Consider the following 21,333-nt stretch of genomic DNA (forward strand, 5'->3'; position numbering starts at 1 on the left):
CAGCTCACCCTTTTGGACCCATCACAAATGCCACTTCCTCTTAGGTGACTTTGGCGATCTTCAGCATGAAAAGGGGGGTTCTTCCCTTTCTGGGGGCTCCATCACACCCTCTCCCGGGGCACCTTGCACTTAGCCTCGGGGCTGCTTTGATCTGGTTTTGTTCGTTTGCTTGGCTCTCTCTCTACCACCAGATTGGGGGTCCTGGAGGCAAGGGCTCAAGCCAGGCACAGAGCAGACAGTAGGGAAATGTGGTTGACACGCCCTCCTCTTACGTGGAAGCCAAGGCCCAGCCCACCCCGGGGTGCCCTTTCTGGGAAAGTGTGGCTGTCGCCCCATCTGGCCCCAGCAGTGGAATCTTCACCTGCCCTGCCTGGAATATTCTGAGTAAACGGCTCCTGCCCCTTCGTCACTGCAGAGCAGGATTAAATCGTCATCTTGGTGGATTTTGCCTTCCCTTCTATTATCGTTCTCTTCTGTCACCTTTATGCCATGACACATCTTAAAATCTATTCATCTTTGTCGTGTGTGCATTAGATTCAAGTGTGTGAGATCAACCAGGCACCTTAAAAATCGATTTTCACTCTGATTGCCTTGTGCAGACAGTCACCTATCCAGGGGGAGAGAGGTGGGGCCGCTGGGGGAGAGTGCGGGCCGCCGCCACGAGCCTAACCCAAGTCTTGGGCCCCCCGGCCGGTGGCCTGGCTGCTGGGGGGCTGGTGCAGGACATCGGCAGAGGAAGTAGCAGAGGGACCCTCATAAGGAGGGTTAGGGATGGAGATTCGCTGTAAGCGTCCTAGCATCGGTGTCGAAGCTGAAGCGACCGTAGAGGCCTGCCTGGTCCAGTCTCTTTGCTTCATGTCTGGGGAGACTGAGACCCAGAGGGGATTTGTGACTGACCGGCTCCCCAGCTGGTAGTTGACCACACTGACAAGAGAGATGGCGACCGCTTCCCACTGTGGGGACCAGGCAGATCCCTGGACCAGCCTAAGCTCCCACCCACCTGCCCCTTCACCAAAACCCCCCGCTCCCGTGGCAATCCAAGACGGCGCCTGCCTCCCTCACCTCCTCGCACCCAAGTCCCCTCCATGGCGGGCGCCCCCACCCGTGAAGCAGTCTTGCAGAGGTCCTGCCTCATTGCTTTTGAACACTGCCCTCATCCCGTCCTTCTGCAGAACTCGCCCTCTTCCCCTCTCCAGCCTGACCTGACAGGGCATCAGACCCTTGGCGTCCTCTCAGCCATCAGCACACACGTTGGCCCCAGCACTAACCATTGACCCCTGCTACACTCACTCTAACCTCGGGGAAGCAGGTATTATCCCTGCATTCGAGGAGGTTCTGGTGGGGAGATGGGGCGGGGTGGAGCCGGGGAGTGAGGTTTTCTGAGCACAGGGCCTCGGGGATACACTCACGGACCGATTCAAGCAGGTACCGACCTCCAAACATTCCAACTCCCCAGAGTGGAGCCGGCACCCCGTAGTCCCAACCTCCACTTCTTCCCCCAAAGCCTAGCTTCCCCAAATCTTGGGCCCTGGGGTCTCAGCTTCCAAGAGGCCCAGCTGAACATCCCTGAACCGGGCCCCACTGTCGTTCTCGGGAGCCTCAGTGTCCGATAGAACCTTCCATGAACGATGGGTTTTTCTGAGCCGTCCAACACGGTAGCCGCTCCTTCCGTGTGGTAGGTGAGCCCTTGAAATGGGCCTACTGCAACCGAGGAGCTGGAGTTTCTCTTTTATTTCCTTCTACGTAATAGGAATCGGAATTGGAATTTGAACAGCCTCACGTGACTCCTGGTTGCCACACCCTCCTCTAGAGAGGCCTGTCATGCGGGGCTAGGGATGTGCGTCCCCCCTGGTCCACCGAGGAAGATGCTGGGCTCGTGTTTCCCCAGAGAAGGAGGGAGACAGCAAGCCTTGGCTTTGGGGGTTCCCTGTCTGCTGTGGGAGGGGGCCCCCGAAACAGAATGAAAAGGTCTTCCCCAGAGAAGAAATTTCATGGGCTTTATCAAGGCCATGGGGATGTAAAGCAGCTTCACATCTCCAATCCTGCTTTCAGCTGCCCTTTATCTCATTGAATTCTGCTCGGTTAATGAAATGAAGGCACTTGACAGGGACAGGAAGCCTTGATTTCACTGAGCACCTGTTACATGCCAGGAAGTGCTCCACGCCAAGCACGGTGCCCGAGGGTCTGCTCATCTCACATTGAAGTGATACACGTCACACTCAGGCCAGAAAACAAACACCCACAACTAAGTCTAGTTCGAAAGACAACCAGGTCCTCTGAGAGCTGTCTGTAGATGATGGTGGGGAAAGTTAACTGCGTTCAATACTCACTCTTAAGTGTATTTATTAAACGTCCAGTCTATTATTTTCTATGCACTTGGGCCTTTGCTACTCCCTCCTCGCCGGGCGTCGATATTCACATCGTATGGAAATCAACCAAAGTTCACTGAACAGGGAATTTTACAAAGGACCATACAATTCACGTTCCTCCCAATCTGAAGGGTCAGGGTTAGCAACCTACGGCCCACGGGCTGGAGCCAACCCATCACCTATCTTTGTGTGGCCCATGAGCTAAGAATGGTCTTCACATTTTTTTTAATGGTTGGGAAAAAAAATCAAAAGAAGAATGATATTCATGACAGGTGAAAATTATGCAAAGTTCAATTTACAATGTCCATAAATAAAGTTTGGGGACGCATTCATTACCTGTCGTCTAAGCTGCTTTTGCCCCACGAGGCAGAGTTGAGCAGCTACAGCAGAGACCATCTAACTCACGAGGCCGAGAACAGCCACCATCTGGCCCTTTGCAGAAAGTCTGCCAGCCCCTGCGATAGGTGAGCTAATGGTGACAGAGATGGTGTCTGTGACACCCCAAGGCAGAGTCCACCTCCCGTGCTGCCCCCTGACCCCAGATGGGTCATTTCCAGGGGCTCCTCCCACTGGCCGGCTCAGGAGAGGCTCCCTGGAGGAGGGAGAGTCTGAGACGGACTCGGGCAGGGTAGGGTTTGCACAGGAGAGGACGAAACCCGCCCTGGGGAGTGGGACAGTATGAGCGAAAGCCTGGAAGTGGGGACAGCAGGTCAGCCATTTCCTAGAGCAGAAGCCAAGAGTGGAGGGGACAATGGGAGGGCTGAGCTCATGCCAGAGAGAGACAGAGAGACAGAGATGGAGAAGCAGCTTCATCTCTCGGAGCCATTGAGAGCTGGAGCTAAAGGGGACCCACCGTCCAGTCCCAACCCCCCACCAGTAAAGCTGCGCTCACCACGTGAGATGCTCCCTTCTTGGCCCACCGAGACCATCGGGTATCAAGCCCTCATGGACCTCCTGGCCCCCAGGGGACCCCTGGCAGCTGAGTCTGTTGGGGAAAAGTCCCTCTGAGGGGGTTTGAGGCTGATGCTTTCTTCAGAAACGTCCCTTTCTGAAGCATATGTTTTGAACTGCAGGAAGCTCTTGTTTGCTATTGGTTTCCCCTGTAATTTTATCTTTCCTCTTTATTTAAGACAAAAAAGCCCCACAGACTCATACAAGCAATTTTGAGTATTTAAGAAAAAAAATCTTCCTTGCTCCACTGTCACCTTAAAGGGAAGATGTCAGACCTTCATTTCCCAATAGAACTAATTTGAACGTTGCTTTCATCTACAGGGTGACATTCTCCTGAGTTTCCTATAAACAGCTGGTTGCCTTCTCTTTTTCTTTCTCTGTTTTATGTGATACACATAAACAAGGGGCCCAGGCTGTGCCTTCCCGCACACACCTCCACACGCGTGTGCGCCCACCCGCTTACACACACGCAGCTGCGTCCGCCAGTCGCGGGATGTGACTCTCCCTCCCAGCATATCACGGCCCCCAAACGCAAAGCTCAACCCAGGGACCCCCCAAGGGACCCCCAGAGCCTGATCCAAAAGTTTGTTGATTGCTTTCTTGATTAGTGGTTAAAGGGAGTGGATTTGCTACGCTGAGTCGTGAGACAGTGTGCAGTTACTCCCCGATTGGCTTGGTGATGACACCGTCGTGAGGACTGGAAATGGGCAGAAGTGGTCCAGTGTGAGGGCAGTGGTGACGATGGGAACTGGCCAGAGAGCCTGGCGGCAGGACGGGGCCATGGGTGGTTTGGGGTTGTGAGGTACGTGGGCACACGGTGAGGCAGCCCAGCACACCCTGTCCACCTGAGCCAGCAGGCATGGCTCCGTGCTGCAGAAACCAGCCTGAGTGGATGGACCCCACTCTGGGTCTCTCCATGTGACTCCAACGCCGTCCCCGTGCGGAGGATGTGGAGATCACTGTTGCCAGCCCAGATCCAGCACCAGATCTCAGAAACTTACTGCTTTCTGTGTGTCTCCCCTTGGGGACCTTATGAGCTCCTCAGAAATCTGAAATCAGCCCCTCCAGGCCAGCCTGTTGCACCCCCAGGGTTTCCTGTGAGTGAGACCACTGTGTACCTGTGTACCTGTCTGCACAGCCAGAAGCTGGGCGTCATCCTTACCCCTGCCTATGTTTCCATTTCTCTGCTGCTGCCGCCTCTCGTCCCAGCATGCCTCCTGGACTCAGGACTGGACCTGGTGCCCCCGCGCTCCCCGACCCTGGTCCCTGGCCACACGGCTGCCACAGTGAGCTTCGGAACGCAGATGTTCCTTTGTTCCCAGCCGCCCCAGGGTGAAGCCAACGTCCTTGCTGCAGTCCCTGTGGCCTTTTGTGATCTGACCCGCTTTGTCTCCCCAGAACTTGCCTCTCTCCACGCCCCCGTGCAGTGGACACTCCAGTCCATCCCAATGTCCTTACAGGTCCTCAAGCCCAGCCCGCTGTGTCTCACCTCCTGTCCCCACGTGCATTTCCTGAAGCTGGAAATACTCTCTTTCACTCTTCCCTTTCAACCGTGCTCCCCTGAAAGCCCCCGTAGCGTCCTCTGAACCCTCTCTCACCTGCTGTCCTGGGCAGCCCAGCACAGGCATCACCTCTCGACCCTCACAGCAACCCAGAAGACAGAAAAAGGACGATGCCTGTTTTGCAGCCGGACAGGACAGGGGCCCTCCACCTGGTGAACAGCAGGTCTCCCACTTCAAGCAGGATCCCTCGCTCAGAAATCCTCCCTTGCTGACTCTAGCTCACCAAGACTGGGCACCAGAAACCTCCTTCCAGACAAGGGAACCCAGCTACCCAACACCTGTCAGTTTTCCCTGAAACTGAAGCTCAACCCTTTAAGCGTTAAACGTGGAGCCATTTTTCAGGATGGTTTTCTAGTCTTCTTTTAGAAAGACCTGAGCCTTCAGAGTTCCACAAGCAGAAATTAAACATGTGCCGTCTCTGGATCATTCTCTGTACCAGGCTGTAGAGACCGGTGTCCTGAGGGTACTTGGGCCCCCTTCATTCAAAGGTTCTGCCTGCCAGGAGCCCCCGTCCAGGGAATAGAGATGGACAAGTGGCCACGGGGTGACCAGCGCGCTGGGCCACGGTCCAGTGGCCCTCGGGCTTCTTGAGTACTTGGGACTACCTGGGGAGCTTCCTCCCTTGATGCCATTTGACCTGGCTCACCCTCATCAGGGGTACCTCTCTCCCACCTTCCTAAGATTGTGGCTCTCATCTGTGGAGACCAGAGACATCAGATCGCCAGGGTGTTTACAGTATATATCTAAAAATAGACTAAGTTCTGAGTGAGACCCCGAGGGTTCCTCTGATTAAAATGCATGAGCCTTGATGTAGAAACAGCAATTTTTCTTTTTAACATCATTCTGTTTATTGGATGGTTCTGGGGTGGGGAGGGTGCCTGAGAGGGGGGTGCTGGGGTGTCTTGGGGGAGAACGGGCTGTGCTTTCTTCCTGGGCTCTCACAGGAGGGACACGCAGTTGGTGTTCAGTAAAGTCTCAGTGACTCCTTAGTACAAGGTTCAAGGTTGCCGCAGCCCAACACAGATAGATACGCATTGAATGAAGGGGGAGACGGTGCTGCAAATCAACCGTGCTCTTTTCAAGTTCAAGAAAAAGCAGTAGAAAGGGAAAGAGACAGGTGAAGCAGGGCATTCACGGCAAACTCTCGAGAGGGACGAACAGTGAGGAGGAGCAGATGGGAAGCCTTTTACTTCAAAGAGACGGAGAGAATTCCTCTCTCAACAGTTTGTCTCCCTCCATCGGGCTCACTGCATGAGTGAAAGCAATGCAACTGCCCATGAGAACACCCCAATTACAAAGGAAAAGGGCTGATGGAAGTTGCAGGTGGCTTGCTCATCTGTTGCAACCAAACGCTCACAGAAAATGTCCAAACACGAGTCTCCTTCGGCAAGAAGGAATGAGCTATCAGTTGTTTTTTTTTTTTTTTTTTTTAAAGAAAGAAAACACAGTTTATTGAAAACCAGAAAAGTCAGGAAAGAATATTGCCTTCTTAATAATAAATACATTTCGTGGGCAAGAATTGCAAGGGAGTCGTTTAAATTAATTTCCGCTTTGTTTGTTTGGTCTGTACAGGGCTTAAGTCCCAGCTGACAGCAATCTGTAAAAGTTCTAACATATTGGAAATCTGATTTTCTTGCAGCCAGAATCCCATAGTCCAAAATGATTTCTCTTTCAACTCTGTTAATCAGACAGGCAAGGCTCAAATGGACTCCTAGTCAAACCAAATTGCACTTGGTCTTTCTGGGAGTGTGAAAAATATCTGATGAAAACTGCAAATGCAGAGCTGCCGGCCATTTCTCTCTGCAGAACTGGTGTCGGTTTTGGGGGACTATAGTGAAAGGGGAAGGGAAGACCTTGCGCATCCTTCATCCTCTGAGGCTCAGTGGTCCTGCCTTCTCTTTCTGCCCCACCCCTTCTGGAACGTGTGCTTTGGGAAGCTAGGGGAACTCCAAGGAAAATAGAAGGAGCTCATTCTAGTTTGGAATTGGAGGCTCAAAAAGAAAAGACCAAGGGCTTCCCTGGTGGCGCAGTGGTTGAGGGTCCGCCTGCCGATGCAGGGGACACAGGTTCGTGCCCCGGTCTGGGAAGATCCCACATGCTGCGCAGCGGCTGGGCCCGTGAGCCATGGCCGCTGAGCCTGCGCGTCCGGAGCCTGGGCTCTGCAGCAGGAGGGGCCACAGCAGTGAGAGGCCCGCGTACTGCAAAAAAAAAAAAAAGAAAGAAAATAAGAAAAGGCCAAATTTCCTCCCACTCAGTCTCTGACCGTTCAGTTTCAGGAAGGACACAACTGTTCTCCTTAGTCCCTTTTTCTCACCCCTGCCAGCAGGCAAGCCCCCACGGTGCCCAGAGCATGGTGTGCTCCCCTGACTTGTCCCACCAGTCAGCTCCACCCTCCTGGATCCAAGTGACAAGCTGCATGAGAGCTGTCCCTCCTCATGTCCCCTCTACATGCTGTTCCTGAACTTAAGTCCTCACCCACCTTCTTCTCCAATCTGGCTCTAGCAGGTCTCTAAAACCAAATCCATCTGTAAAAGATGCAGGTTTATAATCGGAACAAACACAAATGTGACTAGAAAACCGTAAATAAAAACCAGCAAGTCGGGGTGTGCACAAAGGGTCCCAAGCTCTGGAAGTCAGTCCTAGGAAGTGCTGCCCCTCCCTGGCCCCCCAGCCTTGGAGCTCCTACCAGACAGGGCTGCCAGGGACGGCCCTCCTTGGCTGGGAAAGGTCTGGAGTGTGTGTGTGCTTGAATCAATTCCGTCCCTCCCCATACACCAAGGGGTCTTAACCCAGGCTCTATGCATGAACGTCAGGGTAAAGCCCAGCCCCTCAAATGATAGGCAAAATGTATACATATGTGCATTCCTGTGGCCCCTGGCTTTTCCGGGTTCCCACGTGCCGCCATGGCCCTCACAAGGTTGAGCACCCCAGCTGTCCATCCGTGTTTGCCCACTGGTGTTTCCCAGCTGTGCTTCCTAGGTGTGTCCCAGACCTTAGCCTTGGTCCTGGAGCCGGATGTGGAGGCGCCCGCGCCTCGGTCTCCCTGGGGGGGTGGCAGCGTCCGCGGCCCTCTCTTGCCCCTTCTCTGTTGCGCCGTCTTCCTCCCTTCCTTCCCTCTTTCCAACTGAATTCTCGTTTTTCCTCTCTCCCTAGTGCTTGTACGGCTGCTATGTCCATTCCTCCATCATCCCCACCTTCCACCGGAGGTGCTACTGGCTCCTTCAGGTAGGTGGCTGGGACTGGATTCTTCTTCCGTCTCCGGTGCTGGGGAAGGGTCTGCGGAGGGAGCTGCGTGGGGTGGGGCTCCTGCGTGCGGCGGTCCCAGGCCCTGGCACCCTGGCCAGCTTTCCTAGGGATGTCGGCGTGTGGCGCTGAGGCCAGCTTCGGGGCCGGCCCGGTGTGACGTCAGATGCCAGCAAGGGGAGGAAGCCTGGTGGGGGGCGTCCTTGCCCACCGCATGAGGATAACATCCTGCCAGCTGCTTCCAGGGTGCCTCGGTTTCCTCTGATTGAGGACAGGAAAAAGCCTGGGTGGGCAACCTGCCCCTGACTGCGAAGAGCCTTTGCACTGAAAACCGCATGTGGGTTAGTCGTCAGCACACGTGGAGAATCAGCTCCCAGAGTCGTGCCAGTTGTAGTTGGATAGATTGGGATGGTTGTTGGGAGACCAGGAGCTCCTGGCTCAGAGGGAAGGAGCTCTGTAATCGATTTGTGATGTCTGCTGTGGAGCAGGATGGAGAAAGGGGTGGAGGAGCCACCCAGTCGCCAAAGCTCCAAGGGAGGCCTGGCTCCCAGATCTCTGTCCATGGCGCTGGAGCACAGCCCAGAGGCCGCCCAGCCAACAGCCGACTGGTTGTGTTGGTGGTCGTCTTGCTTGTGGAAGGTGTTGCTGTGAGTGGGAAGGTCTGAGGGGTCTGCCCAGCGAGCCTGGACCTGGGTCCTTTCCAAAGCTCGACCTCTGATTTGCAGCTGCTCTCTGTAGAACACATCCCCGGGGGGCCCCGGCAGCATCACCCTAACTTCTTCCTACTGCCTCTGCCCAGGAATTGCTGCCTCTGGCCTTTCCCCCCAGAGGTCTCACTTTCTGCATCCAAGTTAGCCTGGGCCTCAGGGGTCAGGGGATCTCCCTGACCTGGGGGACGCGGCTGGGAGGGGTCCAGCAGTTGGGAAAGCAAGCCCCCCGCCAATGCTCATGGCACGTGTTCTGAGAGGAGAGAGCTGCACATGCCATGGGGTGCAGAAGGGCCGCCGGTCCCAGGGAAGGTGGCCTGGAAGGTGTCTGCTGGGCACAGGGCTGCCGCAGTGTCCACACCTAGCCCAGGCCCTCTGTCCATCAACTCGCCCTCACCTCCCCCAACCAACCCCCTACCCACGCCACCATACACTTCCGTTCTCCTCAGTTCCCAGAAACAATTGTCTGTGGTTCAAGTTCATTGGCGGGTGGCACCTGAGACCGTCAGACGAGGTGCTGACTTGCAGACGTGGCTTCCCCAACACCTTGCCCGTTATAGTCTCCCGGGTCTGTCCCCCTCGGAGGTTGGCGTGGTAACACCTGCCTTTCTACTTGCTCAGCCCTGCGTCCTTGTGAAAGGGACCTTCAGTGTAATCCTGGGATGCTACTTTCCAGGTCTTGTTAATAAGAATGGACCCAAGGCATTTTGCCATTTGGTCAAGGGTCTTCTCCGTGGCTGCAGGAGGTGGGAGTGGGCTCCTCCTTGACAGCAGAGATCTGGTGCAGTTAGAACATGTCCCTGTGTCTCCAGGACACAACCGTTCTCCTTAGTCCCTTTTTCTCACCTCTGTGTTGCCAGAGAAACACCTCCAGCAGCCCTTGTGAGCTCCTTCCTTCCTGGACCTCCACCCCCTCAGGTCCCACGCTGGTGTTTTCAGCTTTCAGGCCCCATCGGAACACCTCTTTGCTCTGCTCTCTCTGCCCAGCCTGGCTGCTGCCCTCCTGAGGGAGCCACACCCCCGCGGCCAGCTTCCTGCCAGCTCACCCCTCCGGCAGCCCCAGCTGTCGGCTCTCCAAGGCTGCTTCCTCTCTCTCCTCCAGACCTCTCTCCCACCCCCACGCCTCCATCCCCTCAGGCACCTGTGGCTTTCAGTAGATCTCCTTCCCCGGGACTCAGACGCCACCGGGCGCCTTGGAGTCTGAGCCGATTGCTCCCCAAACTGGATTCCACTCACTCAGGGCCCTTGAGCCAAGTCCCTCTCAGCCTGGGCTGCCCTTGCTTTGTTTCTGGGGCCACGCAAGGAGTGGGGGCCGCTGCTCATCTGCCCCAGCCCTCCCCTCCCTGGTGCTCCGATCCTGGCCACTGCGTGCTGGAGACATACCTGGGGTGACTCGTGTGCGTCTGGGTTTGTTACCTTCCAGCTGGCGGGGAACCCGAGTCTCCCCAAAGGCCGGGATCACAGATCTGGTTTCTCCAGGGCTAATCTGAATCTTTATCTTCTCTCCGGATCCCTGGGGAGTTGTCTCCCCACCCCCGCCTCCGCGTCCCCGAGTTTCTGTGAGCAGGTGACAAAGCGGGAAGGTACACGGGCGGGGGGCTCCTGCTTCCGGGTCAGCTCTGGGCAGGAGGAGGTTAAGGAGAAAAGCCAAGGCAATTAGCGCATCGCAAGTCCCGCCCCCGGAAGCCTGGAGCTCCAGGGCCAGCCCCCTGCTCTGGGCAATTTGTTCTGATGCTAATTACAAGACCGGGATAAGACGGTGTGGCCAGGTTTAATTTCTCTGATATTAAATAGGCAAGAAGCCATGAGATGCTGTCCCAGGTGGAAATTGGCCCAAGTTTGTCTCTGACACCAATTACCAAGAAAAAGGCTTGGGGTGGGAGTGGAAGTGTCAGGGCACTGTGATGGGGTGAGAGCCGAGGAAGAGGCAACTCGGGGGCCAAATAGGCAACAAAGAAGCTGGCGTGTCCCCTAAGCATGACATGCTGCTGACCAAGGGCGCACTGGGTGGCCACGCCCCTCGCACCCCCCCCCCCCAGGCTAGTGGGCTGGCGGGGACAGGGGGAGCCCCCTGAAAGGAAGGGGGCTGGGAGGAGGAGAGGGAGGGAGGGAGGGAGGGCTTCTGGATAAAGGAGAGTTTCTTCTGGGAGCAGCCCCTCCCGTCCAGCCACTGCCGTCCCAGCGGAGCGGCCTCTCCTTCCTCTGTAATCCCAAGGCCACTTAGCACAGCAGGGACCCTACCCACACAGACCTGGCTTTCCTCTCCAGCCAGACTGTAAGCTTCCCAAGGGAGCCACCTGCCTCCCTCCGTCTCCCCTGAGGGCCCAGCACAGAGCCTCAGCCAGATCTGGAGGGGCCGGCGCCCCCCTGCCCGACCCCTGCTGCACAGGACAGGGGAGGGGCCAGCGCACTTAGCTTCCGAGTAACCTGACTGTGCCGGTGGGTGCCACCTCCCTCTCTCTTTCTCTCTCTATGTCGCTAATAAATATTTTATCCGGATGTGAGCCGGCAGACACTGAGGAACCAGAGCCTTCCCCTAGAGTGGAGGGACTGAAGCCTGTTCAGCCATGGCACCCGAGGTCATTGCCGTGCCCCGTGGGCACCACGTGGTCACCTGCACGGGCAGCATCTCGAGACCCCAGAGGACCCGAGCTCAGGCTGCTTCTACGGGCCTTTGGGGAATTGGCCCTGGGGCCTTGAGAAGCCCCCGCTGCTCCTCTCCTCACATCAGCGGCCCCGCTGAGGGCTCCATGTGTCACGGCTGGCAGGGCCCTTATAGGCTGTCCCACGCTCCGCTGCTGCATTTCCTAGATAGACGCTGAGGCCCAGAGAGGGCAGGGTCAGGCCCAGGGTCACCCAGCCGGTCAGCGAAGGAGCCGGGCTGGGATCAGGCTCCTTCTTGCCTCTGCCTCCCGGGGCCTTGAACGTGGTTATCACTGCATCCTCCCAGGCCCTGAGCCTTGCTGGGGCCCTGGAGGTGCAGCCCCTCCTGCAGGCTGGGCCGCTCCGACGCTGGGCCAGACAGCCAGGCTCCTCGGCCTCCGTCTCTGCCGCCGTGGCCTCTCCTCTTGGGATTTTCTAGTGCTTTGGCTCGGGCCTTCCTGCCTCCCTCTGTGACCCCTCTGGGGCCCCACAGTCCCTCCTTCTGTGCATCCCTCCCCCTGCCCCCTCCCCCAGGAGGACAAGCCCCCACGTCAGGCCAGACTCGCCAGCAGATTCTGTATGGCTCGTTTGGAAACGATTTCTGCTTCTAACGAGTGTTTTTCTTTTTGCCCTTGTCCTCTAAAATGCTTAATGAATGTTTTCCACGCTCAAGTGAAGCAGGGGGTGTGTCCTGTGTGTCTGCCACCGCCATTCATTCGGGGCTGCGTGTCTGTTGAGACCAGCTCGCGGGGCCAGAGGCAGCGGGCTCTGCTCCCTGGACCACCCCGCAGCTCACACACAGGCCTGCAGGCCCCTGAGTGCTGCTGTGCAAATACAGGGACCCTGGGGCTTTTGGGGGGACCCCAAAGCCTGGGGGCTCCTGGATCACTGAGAGTGGCAGACATTTGGGTTCCAAGTTCTGGCACCTGGGCCAGGCAGTGCACCGGCCCCGCACCACGGGCCCCCGGGTCACCCAGGAGAAGACCAGGCTCCCAGGGTGCCCGTCTCTTCTCCCAGGGTTGCCATTGTTACCCTTCTTATAGGGAGGGGCTAGAGACAGCTTCGAGCACCTGGTCCCAGGCCGTGCAGTCACGGAGGGGCAGCTGCCCTTCAACCCCACACTCTGCCTCCTGCCTGACCTTGAGCTTTGCCAGCCCAGAACCCCCAGGAACAGTGGGTGCAGGGGGCTCGTCTCCACCGAGTGCCACAGTACAGAGGCAGTGCAGAAGGGTGCAGGGGCGTTGGGCGTAGAGCCAGCTTACCGAGGGGGCTCACTCCAGGCTGCGCTGGCCCTCCACAGCTCCCCACCCTGGAGTGGAGGGAGGCCTCAGCCAGAGGACTCGCTGCCCAGGGCAGGAGGGAGACCCCAGTGTTCCTCGGGCAGAGCCCAGGCTCCCCGACAAGTGCCCGTGAGAGCCGCACTTCCCCACCTGGATCGCAAGGCCTGGGGGTTTGAGCTGAGGCTCTAGATCCCTTTGTTGGATTGTGGGCCCCCAGCTGGCCTTTCACCCTCAGCGTGGTCAACTTCTGCCCACCCCGTCCTGAGAGCAGGCTTTCCCGAGGCAGAAATACCGGGACTGGAAGGGGGGGGTCCCCCCAAGCAGGGCCCCTGGGAGGAGGACATTTCTCCTGCCAGGAGGAAGAGACTTAAAGGGCAGCTGCCTGGGGGAGGCAGTGGCCCAAGGCCTCCCAGCGTTAGGGCTAGGGTTAGGTTTAGCGCTAGGGTTAGGGTTAGGTTTAGGGTTAGGTCTAGGGTTAGCGTTAGGGTTAGGGTTAGGGCTAGGGCCATGGTTAGGGTTAGGGTTTGGGTTAGGGTTAGGGTTAGGGGTCTTGAATGTCTCATACAGTCCAGCGGGCCCCAGAGAAGGCCTTTTGCACACCTCTGGGGCCATCGTAGCGAACGGTCCAGTTTCAGCTTCTGCCCCAGAGACGGGCCTGGACACCAGCCTGTCCTGAGGGAGCCCCACCTTCCTTCAGGGCCCTCTCCTGCCACCAGTGCCCCTGGGGCCTCCTCGCCTCGGAACGAGGCCTTAGCCTCGCCAAAGGCAGCTGAGCAGCGCCCTATTCGTCCTCAGTGTGCAGGGAGCGAACACGTGGGCTCAGGGCCTCCCCTCCCGACCTGGGACTATGGCACCAGCGTGGGCCTGGGACATTTCCCAACACCACACCCACGGGACCTCAGCATACGGTTCTGTCCATCGACCCCAGACCCGTCTGTGGATGTAAGGGCCTCGCTCTGAGCCAAGTGCCTCTGAGGCTCCCCAGGAAGGCGCCTCCGATCTCATCGCTTCCCTCAGGTAGCAAAGTTGGGGTGAGGTGGGGTGGTGGGAGTGTTAGGCAGAGGGAACCCCGGCCCCTGCAGCGTGGCCCGGAGGCCGCCATTCTCGCTCCCACCCGGAGCAATCAGTGGGCAGATGTTTGGGATGGTGCTTGTTCGAACCTCTTATCACAGTGGGATTGGGGTCACACAGGGAAACATTCATTGGCTGTTTAACTCTGGCATTTGAGCACATTTCTCTGAGTCTCAGTTTCCTCATCAGTAAAATGGTTATGAGAACGGCGTGGTCTGCACAGGACCGTCGTGAGAATTCCCTACACAGGAAACACAGAGCACGTGACAGTGGAGCCCAGCTCGTGGCCCATGGCAAGCACTACATAGATGATGGACAGCTTGACGCCATCAGTCCCAGTTTGGACCTATAAGGGGACATCCTGACACCCCCAGGGAGCCCTGTGATCCCCACCTGGCATCTTCCCTTCATCTCTCACAGTGCCCCCACCGAAAGCGGGAATGGTCAGGACACCTCTGCTCCTTCCTGCCACCCTCCTCTGCAGTGGGGACACTGTCATGGCTGTAAATGTCCCTTGTGCCCACTACCCACCCAAAATGACTTGAAATCTATCTGGGGAATGATCGGCTCTTTTGCAACCCATGTGCCCCCCCCCCCATCGTCCCCCTCACTCTATCTGGAAGCGTGGCGCCACCTGGGACCAAGCCCTGCAGCCCTGAGCGTGGCCTGCAGGTGAGCTGGGTCACCAGACCGGACCAGGATCCCCAGCGGGGCAGCTGGAAGAGGGCGTCTGCACTCACCCCTCGTCTCCAGGCTTATCCTAATGGGGGGACATCTCCACTCGGGGTGAGCTGGGCTCCACCAGGAGGCCAGCCCTGAGACGTGGGAGACAGTCTCCCCCCACCTTTTTCCCTCCTTTCTTTCTCTCTCTCTCTTTCATCTTTTTTTTAATGGAAGATATTATAGCTTCATAAAAATACTTGAACGACCCCTCACAGGCTTAGAGTGACAGAGGCACTGCGGTCAGGCTGACTCTCTGTCCCAAATGGGGCATTTTGACCCACGTGGTTCAGGTAACAGAAGCGAGCTGGTGCCTGAGGAGTCCCTGGCCCCTGGGCCTGGGTTGGTGGGGAGGGGAACACGCCCCCGGCCAGCCGGCCCCTCTGTGCTCCATCCTGCAGGCCCCATATGGAGGATGTGGCAGGTGCCACGTACGGGCTGGGCTGGGGCAAGGTTCAGGGACAGCACAGCCCTGGCACTGGGTGGCCCTTGGCACATGGTGGGGACTCCAGGTCCAGCTCTTTTGGTTCTCACGGCTGCCCTGGGAGGGAGTCAGGACTGGGCAAATTCGCCCTGACTTTTTCAGAAGAGGAAAACGGGGGTCGAGGAGAATTTGGGACCCCCAAAGACTAGGGTAATCAGGGCCCTGTCCAGGCCCTTTAAAGACACACGGCCCCATCCTCTGGAGCTCACAGGCCACAGTGCCCGGGCCAAGGGGCACGGGTGGGGCAGGAGCAGAGACGAGACGGGGGAGTAGCTGACAGGTCCTGGATGTGTTAACCTCTGGGGGTCGGTGCCCATGTCAAGAAGGACAAGAGAGTCTGATGCTGCATCTCTGTCCCACACCCTTGGCCGTCCTTCCCCAGCTGACAGCGAGCTCTGTCTAGCCCACTGGGGACTGGGCAGCACAGAGAAGGGAGCCTCCAGGCCCAGAGCATTTGGGTAGAACTCCTGTGTGGAGAGGCAGGTGAAGGACCCTGTGGCGCCAAAGTCATTTCTGACCCTGAATTTATGTGCCTAGTAGGTGATACCAGAAGCCCATCAATGCGATGAGTCCAGAGAAGTGGGCATAGAGTGGGCTGGGTGGTCAGGGGAGGCTTCCTGGAGGAGGAGGTGAGCTCAAGGATGGAAGAATGGGGCGGGGATGTTCTTCCATGCCCTTTCTGACACGTGGCAGGCCTGGGCCACAGTGCACAGTGACAGGAATGTGTGGGACCCCAGGTCCACAGACCAGGCACGGGGCTGTCTGAGAAGAAGACCTCAGGACAGGTGTCCCAGGCCCCGGAGCCAGTCAAGTGACTTGGAGGGGCCGTAAGGGGAGAACGTGCACGCCATCTCTGCTTGGGCCCAGGAGGAGAGACCAGGAGAGATGGGGCCGGCCGACCAGAGGCTGCACATTCGTCACCGCTGTGAACGCCTCTCCAGGTTGAAGTGAGAGCGGTGGCCTTTCATCTCCATCATGATTATTATCAGTAACAGTAATAATAGCCATTGTAAGTCAGGGCTGCCACGGCCCAGCAAGCGATTGTGTTGTTAGCTAGTTATGGAGATGGACAAAATCTGGAAAGAAGTACAGGGGGGCCAGGGATACTAGGACAGGGTTCCAGACGGGGTGTTGGCTCTGGAGGACAGGTGAGGGGGGCTGCTGGCTGGAGCAGGGCAGAGACCATGCAAAATGGAGCATGGCTGCGGGACCGGTAATTAGACCAGAGCCTCAGCTCATAAGCCACCAGGAGGCTTTTTACATGCAGAGACAGGAGCAGACAAGCAGCAAGTGGTGAAGGCCTTTTGCCACGGAGAAGGCGCATGTGGGAATGAATTGTGGTCTCCGACAGATGTCTCTGGAGCTGCCTCCTTGTTCCGGTTTTATTCTATCTAGCAGCTTCCTCTTCTCTCTCCATTTAATGTGCCTTGAAGAATGTGATGAGAAGATAAGGTAGACACTAGGAATTTACGGCACTATGCAAACAATTGCTCAATTCCATTAAGATTTCAGGATCTTTGCCAAGGCTGCGCAGCAGGGCCGATATTAGTTCCTTCTTAGACATCTTTGCTTGATTGCAATTTACGATGCCAAAGCCTCTGCTGTACCACCTAAAGCCTCCAGAAAATATATCCCCCCAAAGCAGCCATTATCCTCTCTATGGAAAGTCAATGGGCATTTTCCAGAAGCTTCTCTCATCCTGGTCCCCTCCTCGGGGACAGGGGCGTGCCCGGATGGTTGGGTTTTGCACTGGTCACCTTGCAGGGGGAGCAACCCAGAAAGTCCCTGTGATCAGGTCTCAGCTACTTGAACTTCACCTTGCAAATCGCAGCTGCCTGGGCTCTTGGAGCCCTCTGGGGAAGTGGGATGCTTTGCCCCTACCTTGTGGACGAGGGGGTTCCTGAGTATGGGGGAGAACTTGTAGCCACCGGACAGGCTTCCCACTGGCTACTTGCTGGGACCCCTGGACCCGTGGTCCTTCCAGGCCCACGGTTTGGATTTGAACTCAGCTCTGCCTTCACCTAGCCACGTGACTCTGTCAAGTGAATTAACCTCTGTGAATCTTATGTCTGTGTCTATAAAATAGGCATGAAATACCTCCCTCTGGGGGTCACCGGGAGGATGAACTGAGCCAATGCCCACAGAGATCTTGGGTCATGCTTGGCCCTAGGCAATGGTGGCTGGCTCATCCCTCTGTTGTGACTATTTCCAGCCATTTTTGGGGAATGGGTGGGTGGGTATAATTGGGTATAATTGGGGAGGGGTGTCCCCTGAGAAGGTCCCATCCAGACCACCTTTCAAATGGCAAAATACTTATCTAACAGATGCGACCAGGTGACGGCAAACCCAGTTCCCTAAGTTACTCTGCGCCTCTGCTCGGTCAGTGAGAAGCAACCTCCACATTCCAGCTGTCTGTCTGCTGCAGCCATTTCCCCAGGGCCCCCTCGGCTCTCTGCCCCGCTGGGACTGACCACCGTCTATCCTGGCCCATCCTGAAAACCCTCTGTCCTTCCCTTAGAGGACGGGGCTGCCCGGGCCGGGCTGGGAGACGGAGGAAGAACGAAGCTGCCAGAGCTGCAGTCCCTTAGAGATGGAAATTATTAATTAGTCTTAGTATCCAGACCTTGTCAGCCTCTTAATCCTTCCGTCTGCAGAGGGGTTTATGCATCCATGGTGTGTGTTGTCAGCTTGGCTAAGCGATTGCTTTTAATGTAAAGGCAGAACAATGGGCGATACAGTTTGGTTACTATCTTTATTTATCAAGCCAAACAATTCCTGCTCGCCTTCGACAGAACATCCTTCAAAGATGGGGAGAAGGCAAAAGCGGCTTAATTTCTCTTCTAGGTGGCTTATAATGTGGGCTTTTGTTTAATTATCCTTTTCGTGTAATCTTCAGCTGACATTCTGTCCTTGATATCCTAATCTTCTTTGGAGCAAAGGGGAAAGTGCGGTTTCCAAAGCAAAAGACAAAAGTTTGCTTCAAGGAAACACTTTCTGTTTTGCTTCTGAAAGAGCTCAAAGGGCCAAGAATGAAATTCAGTTGTCGTCTGGTAGAGTGAAATGGAAAATGCGAGTCTTTGGTGACAAGCTCCATGCGTGGACATTAGCACTCGCTTAGGCCTCCGGGGACACCCAGCTCGTGAAGTTGGCCTGCCTGGGGGTGCTGTAGACTCTGGTCCCCCAATGTCACATCATAACTGCTTTTACCACCGTTACTATTTCGGTGGCTCCGGGATGCAGGTATTCCCAGGTGAGACACATCACACACCCCAGACTCACTACAAATAGTTTTAGCTAGACAGGTATACGTAGATGTGCACAGGTGTACACAGGTGAACACAGGTATACATAGGTGTGCGTAGGTGAATACAGGTATGCACAGGTGTTCACAGGTAAACATAGGTGAACACAGGTGTACACAGGTGAATGCAGGTATACATAGGTGTGCACAGGTGTGCACAGGAGAACACAGGTATACACACGTGTGCACAGGTGAACACAGGTATACACAGGTGAATACAGGTATGCAGAGGTGAACACAGGTGTGCACAGGTGAATACAGGTGTGCACAGGTGTGCACAGGTAAACGCAGGTACACACAGGCATCACTCCTCCTTTCACCTCCCCCTCTCACCTCCCCCTCAGTTCTTCTGCTTTCTCCCCAGGAAAGTGTTCTGGGGGTGCTGAAGGAGACTTCTTGCCATCCCCACCCCACCCCCCAAATGGACAGGACTTCCTGGGAGCTTTCCCCTCTCCTTTTCCGGACGCACCAGTGTCCTCCTTGGATATGTGTCTGGTTATCCTCGCTCCTTGCCCACCTCCCATTCTTTCCTCACCCCTCACCTCCGGCTTTCCTCTTCTTCCTCCGTGCCATGATGGGACTGTCTCCAGTTCACCGGTGACCACTGCGTTGCAAAACCCAAAGGTCACCTCACTGCCACGCTCATTTTTCGGACCTCCCAGCAGCACTTACCAAGGTTGGCCATCCCGTCTTTCTGGAATGTTCTCTTCTCCTGCTGCTGGCTATCTCCCTCACTGCTCGTTCTTTACAGATCGCACCCCTTTTCCTCTAGCCCTAGATCTTGGAATGTCCCTGAGCTTCCTAGGCCTTCCCTTCTCTGTCTTCACCGTCTCCTTGGGTTCTCTCACCTAGGTCCACAGTTTCACATGCCAGTTTTATGCCAATGACTCCCACACGTATAGCTGTACCCTGACCTCACCAGTCAGCGCCTTACTTTTAAACTCAGACCTCTGTGTAGCGGCCCCTCCTGACGCCCCACCTAATTTCCCCTCTCTCTCCTGCAAACCACTCTGCTCCCCCAACAAACGTTTTATTATCCAATGTTTAAGATAAACGGAAAAGTTGAGAGAATTTTACAAGCACCCTATACCAACCACCCAGACTCTCTCAACATTTTGCTATATTGTTTTATCACTTACACGTCCGTCTCTCCAGAAATCCGACTTACTTGTTTTTCATGCATTTCAAACGAAGCTGCAGACAACAGGACGCCTCCCCCAACACGTACTGGAGCAGAGTACGCATGTCGGTAACCAGAGTTCAATATTTAAAGTGCAGTTCTTTTCTTTTGCTTTGAAAATTTACACACAATGAAACAGTTGGATGCACAAACGTTAACATACTAGTTGATGAGTTTCCATCGATACGCGCACCAACAGAACCCAAGCCCGCCTGGAGATTTAGACTATTACCGTCACCCCAGAAAGTTCCCTCCTGTCCTTTCCCAGTCAGTCCCCACGCCCATGTCCCAGAGGTTACCATTGTCCTATTTTTTCCGCCATGGATTAGTTTTTCCTGTTCTAGAACTTCATACGAATGGAATCATCCAGCAAGTACTCTGTTTTTCTTTACTTTTTTTTTTTAATTTAGGCTGCACTGGGTCTTCCTTGCGGCGTGCAGGATCGTCGCTGTGGCGTGTTTAGTTGCGGCATATGGGCTTCTTAGTTGCGGCTTATGAACTCTTAGTTACGGCATGCGTGTGGGATCTAGTTCCCCAACCAGGGATTGAACCCAGGCCCCCTGCACTGGGAGGGCAGAGTCCTACCCATCGGACCATCAGGGAAGTCCCCCAGCAAGTACTCTTGGGTGAGGCTTCTTTCACTCAGCGAAACCTCTTGTGCTTCGTCCACCCTGTTGCAACATCAGCTATGTTATTTATTCATTGTCTATCCTCCTGCCCCACCCCATCCTTCAGAAGTAAGCTCCTCGAGGGTAGGGGCATTATGTTGTGTTTGGTGCCTAGAACCATGCCTGGCACCGCAGTCCATGTTTGTTGGGTGGGTGTGAATAAACTTTATCCACATCCAGAAGGCGGCTTCAGGGCTGGGTCCCCGTTTCCTGGGGATGATCCCAGACCCTCCCGTGGCTGTGCCCAGGCCCCAGCTATGCCCCACAAGGACAAGCATCAAAACTTGGTAAAGAGATCAGGATGGTTGGGATCTTCCAACAGCACAGCCCTCTCCTTCCTCCCCGCCATCCCTCCTGAAGTCTTGCTCTTTCCACCGGCCTTAGTTTGGAGAGTACGCCCTGGAAGGGTTATCCTGGGGCCATGAGACTTGAGAATTCTGTGGGAGGCTAGCTTAGAGGATGGAGAGGGAAATCCAGAGCAGAAAGGTTTGTTGATCCTGAGTTGCTAAAAACTTTCTTAACCTGAAGACAGAGTTCTCAGAAAAAGGCTGTCTGTTGCAAAGAAATTAGCTCCCGTGGGTCTCGTTTTGCCCTCTCTGTTGTTTCCCTGCTGCTGGAGGGCCGGGGCTTCAGGAGACCCCCGGGGGGGCATCCTCAACTCAGGTCCCTTGTCTGGGTTAAAGTCTGAGGGCAGGTGGCAGGACACAGCTGCTCCGGGAGCCCACATCCCTCTGTCACCGAGGCGATCTGATCCATAGACGACATGTGTACCGGTCCTTTAATCCATTTACATTTAAGGTAATTATCGATAATGTATGTTCTTATTGCCATTTTGTTAATTGTTCTGGATTTGTTTTTGTAGGCCTTTTTTTTTCCTTTCCTCTTTCGTTCTCTTGTGACTTGATGACTATCTTTGGTGTTGTGTTTGGATTCCTTTTTCTTTTTTGTGTGTATATCTGTCATAGGTTTTTTCATCTGTGGTTACCACGAGGTTTTGATATAGCCATATATATATATATATATACGATGCTGGTCTCTTAATTTCAAATGCATTGCAAACATCCGGCACTTGTACTGACCTCCTCTCATGATGACTGGTTTTGATATCATACCTGTGTGGATGTATCGCCAAGGCCCACTTCCAGTCATCCCGA

At 55.6% G+C, this 21,333-nt stretch overlaps 1 protein-coding gene across 1 annotated transcript in view; it reads left to right on the forward strand.

Moving 5' to 3' along the window:
- CAMTA1 (calmodulin binding transcription activator 1) overlaps nt 1-21,333 on the forward strand; it is an 888,226-nt gene that overhangs the window by 624,599 nt on the left and 242,294 nt on the right. Inside the window, exon 6 of the mRNA XM_065882980.1 lies at nt 8,036-8,107. Within this exon, the coding sequence (XP_065739052.1) occupies nt 8,036-8,107 (72 nt within the window). The remainder of the gene's footprint in view (nt 1-8,035; nt 8,108-21,333) is intronic.

The sequence above is a fragment of the Phocoena phocoena genome, chromosome 1, assembly GCF_963924675.1.
Source record: "Phocoena phocoena chromosome 1, mPhoPho1.1, whole genome shotgun sequence".
In the NCBI taxonomy this organism is placed as follows: Eukaryota; Metazoa; Chordata; class Mammalia; order Artiodactyla; family Phocoenidae; genus Phocoena; species Phocoena phocoena.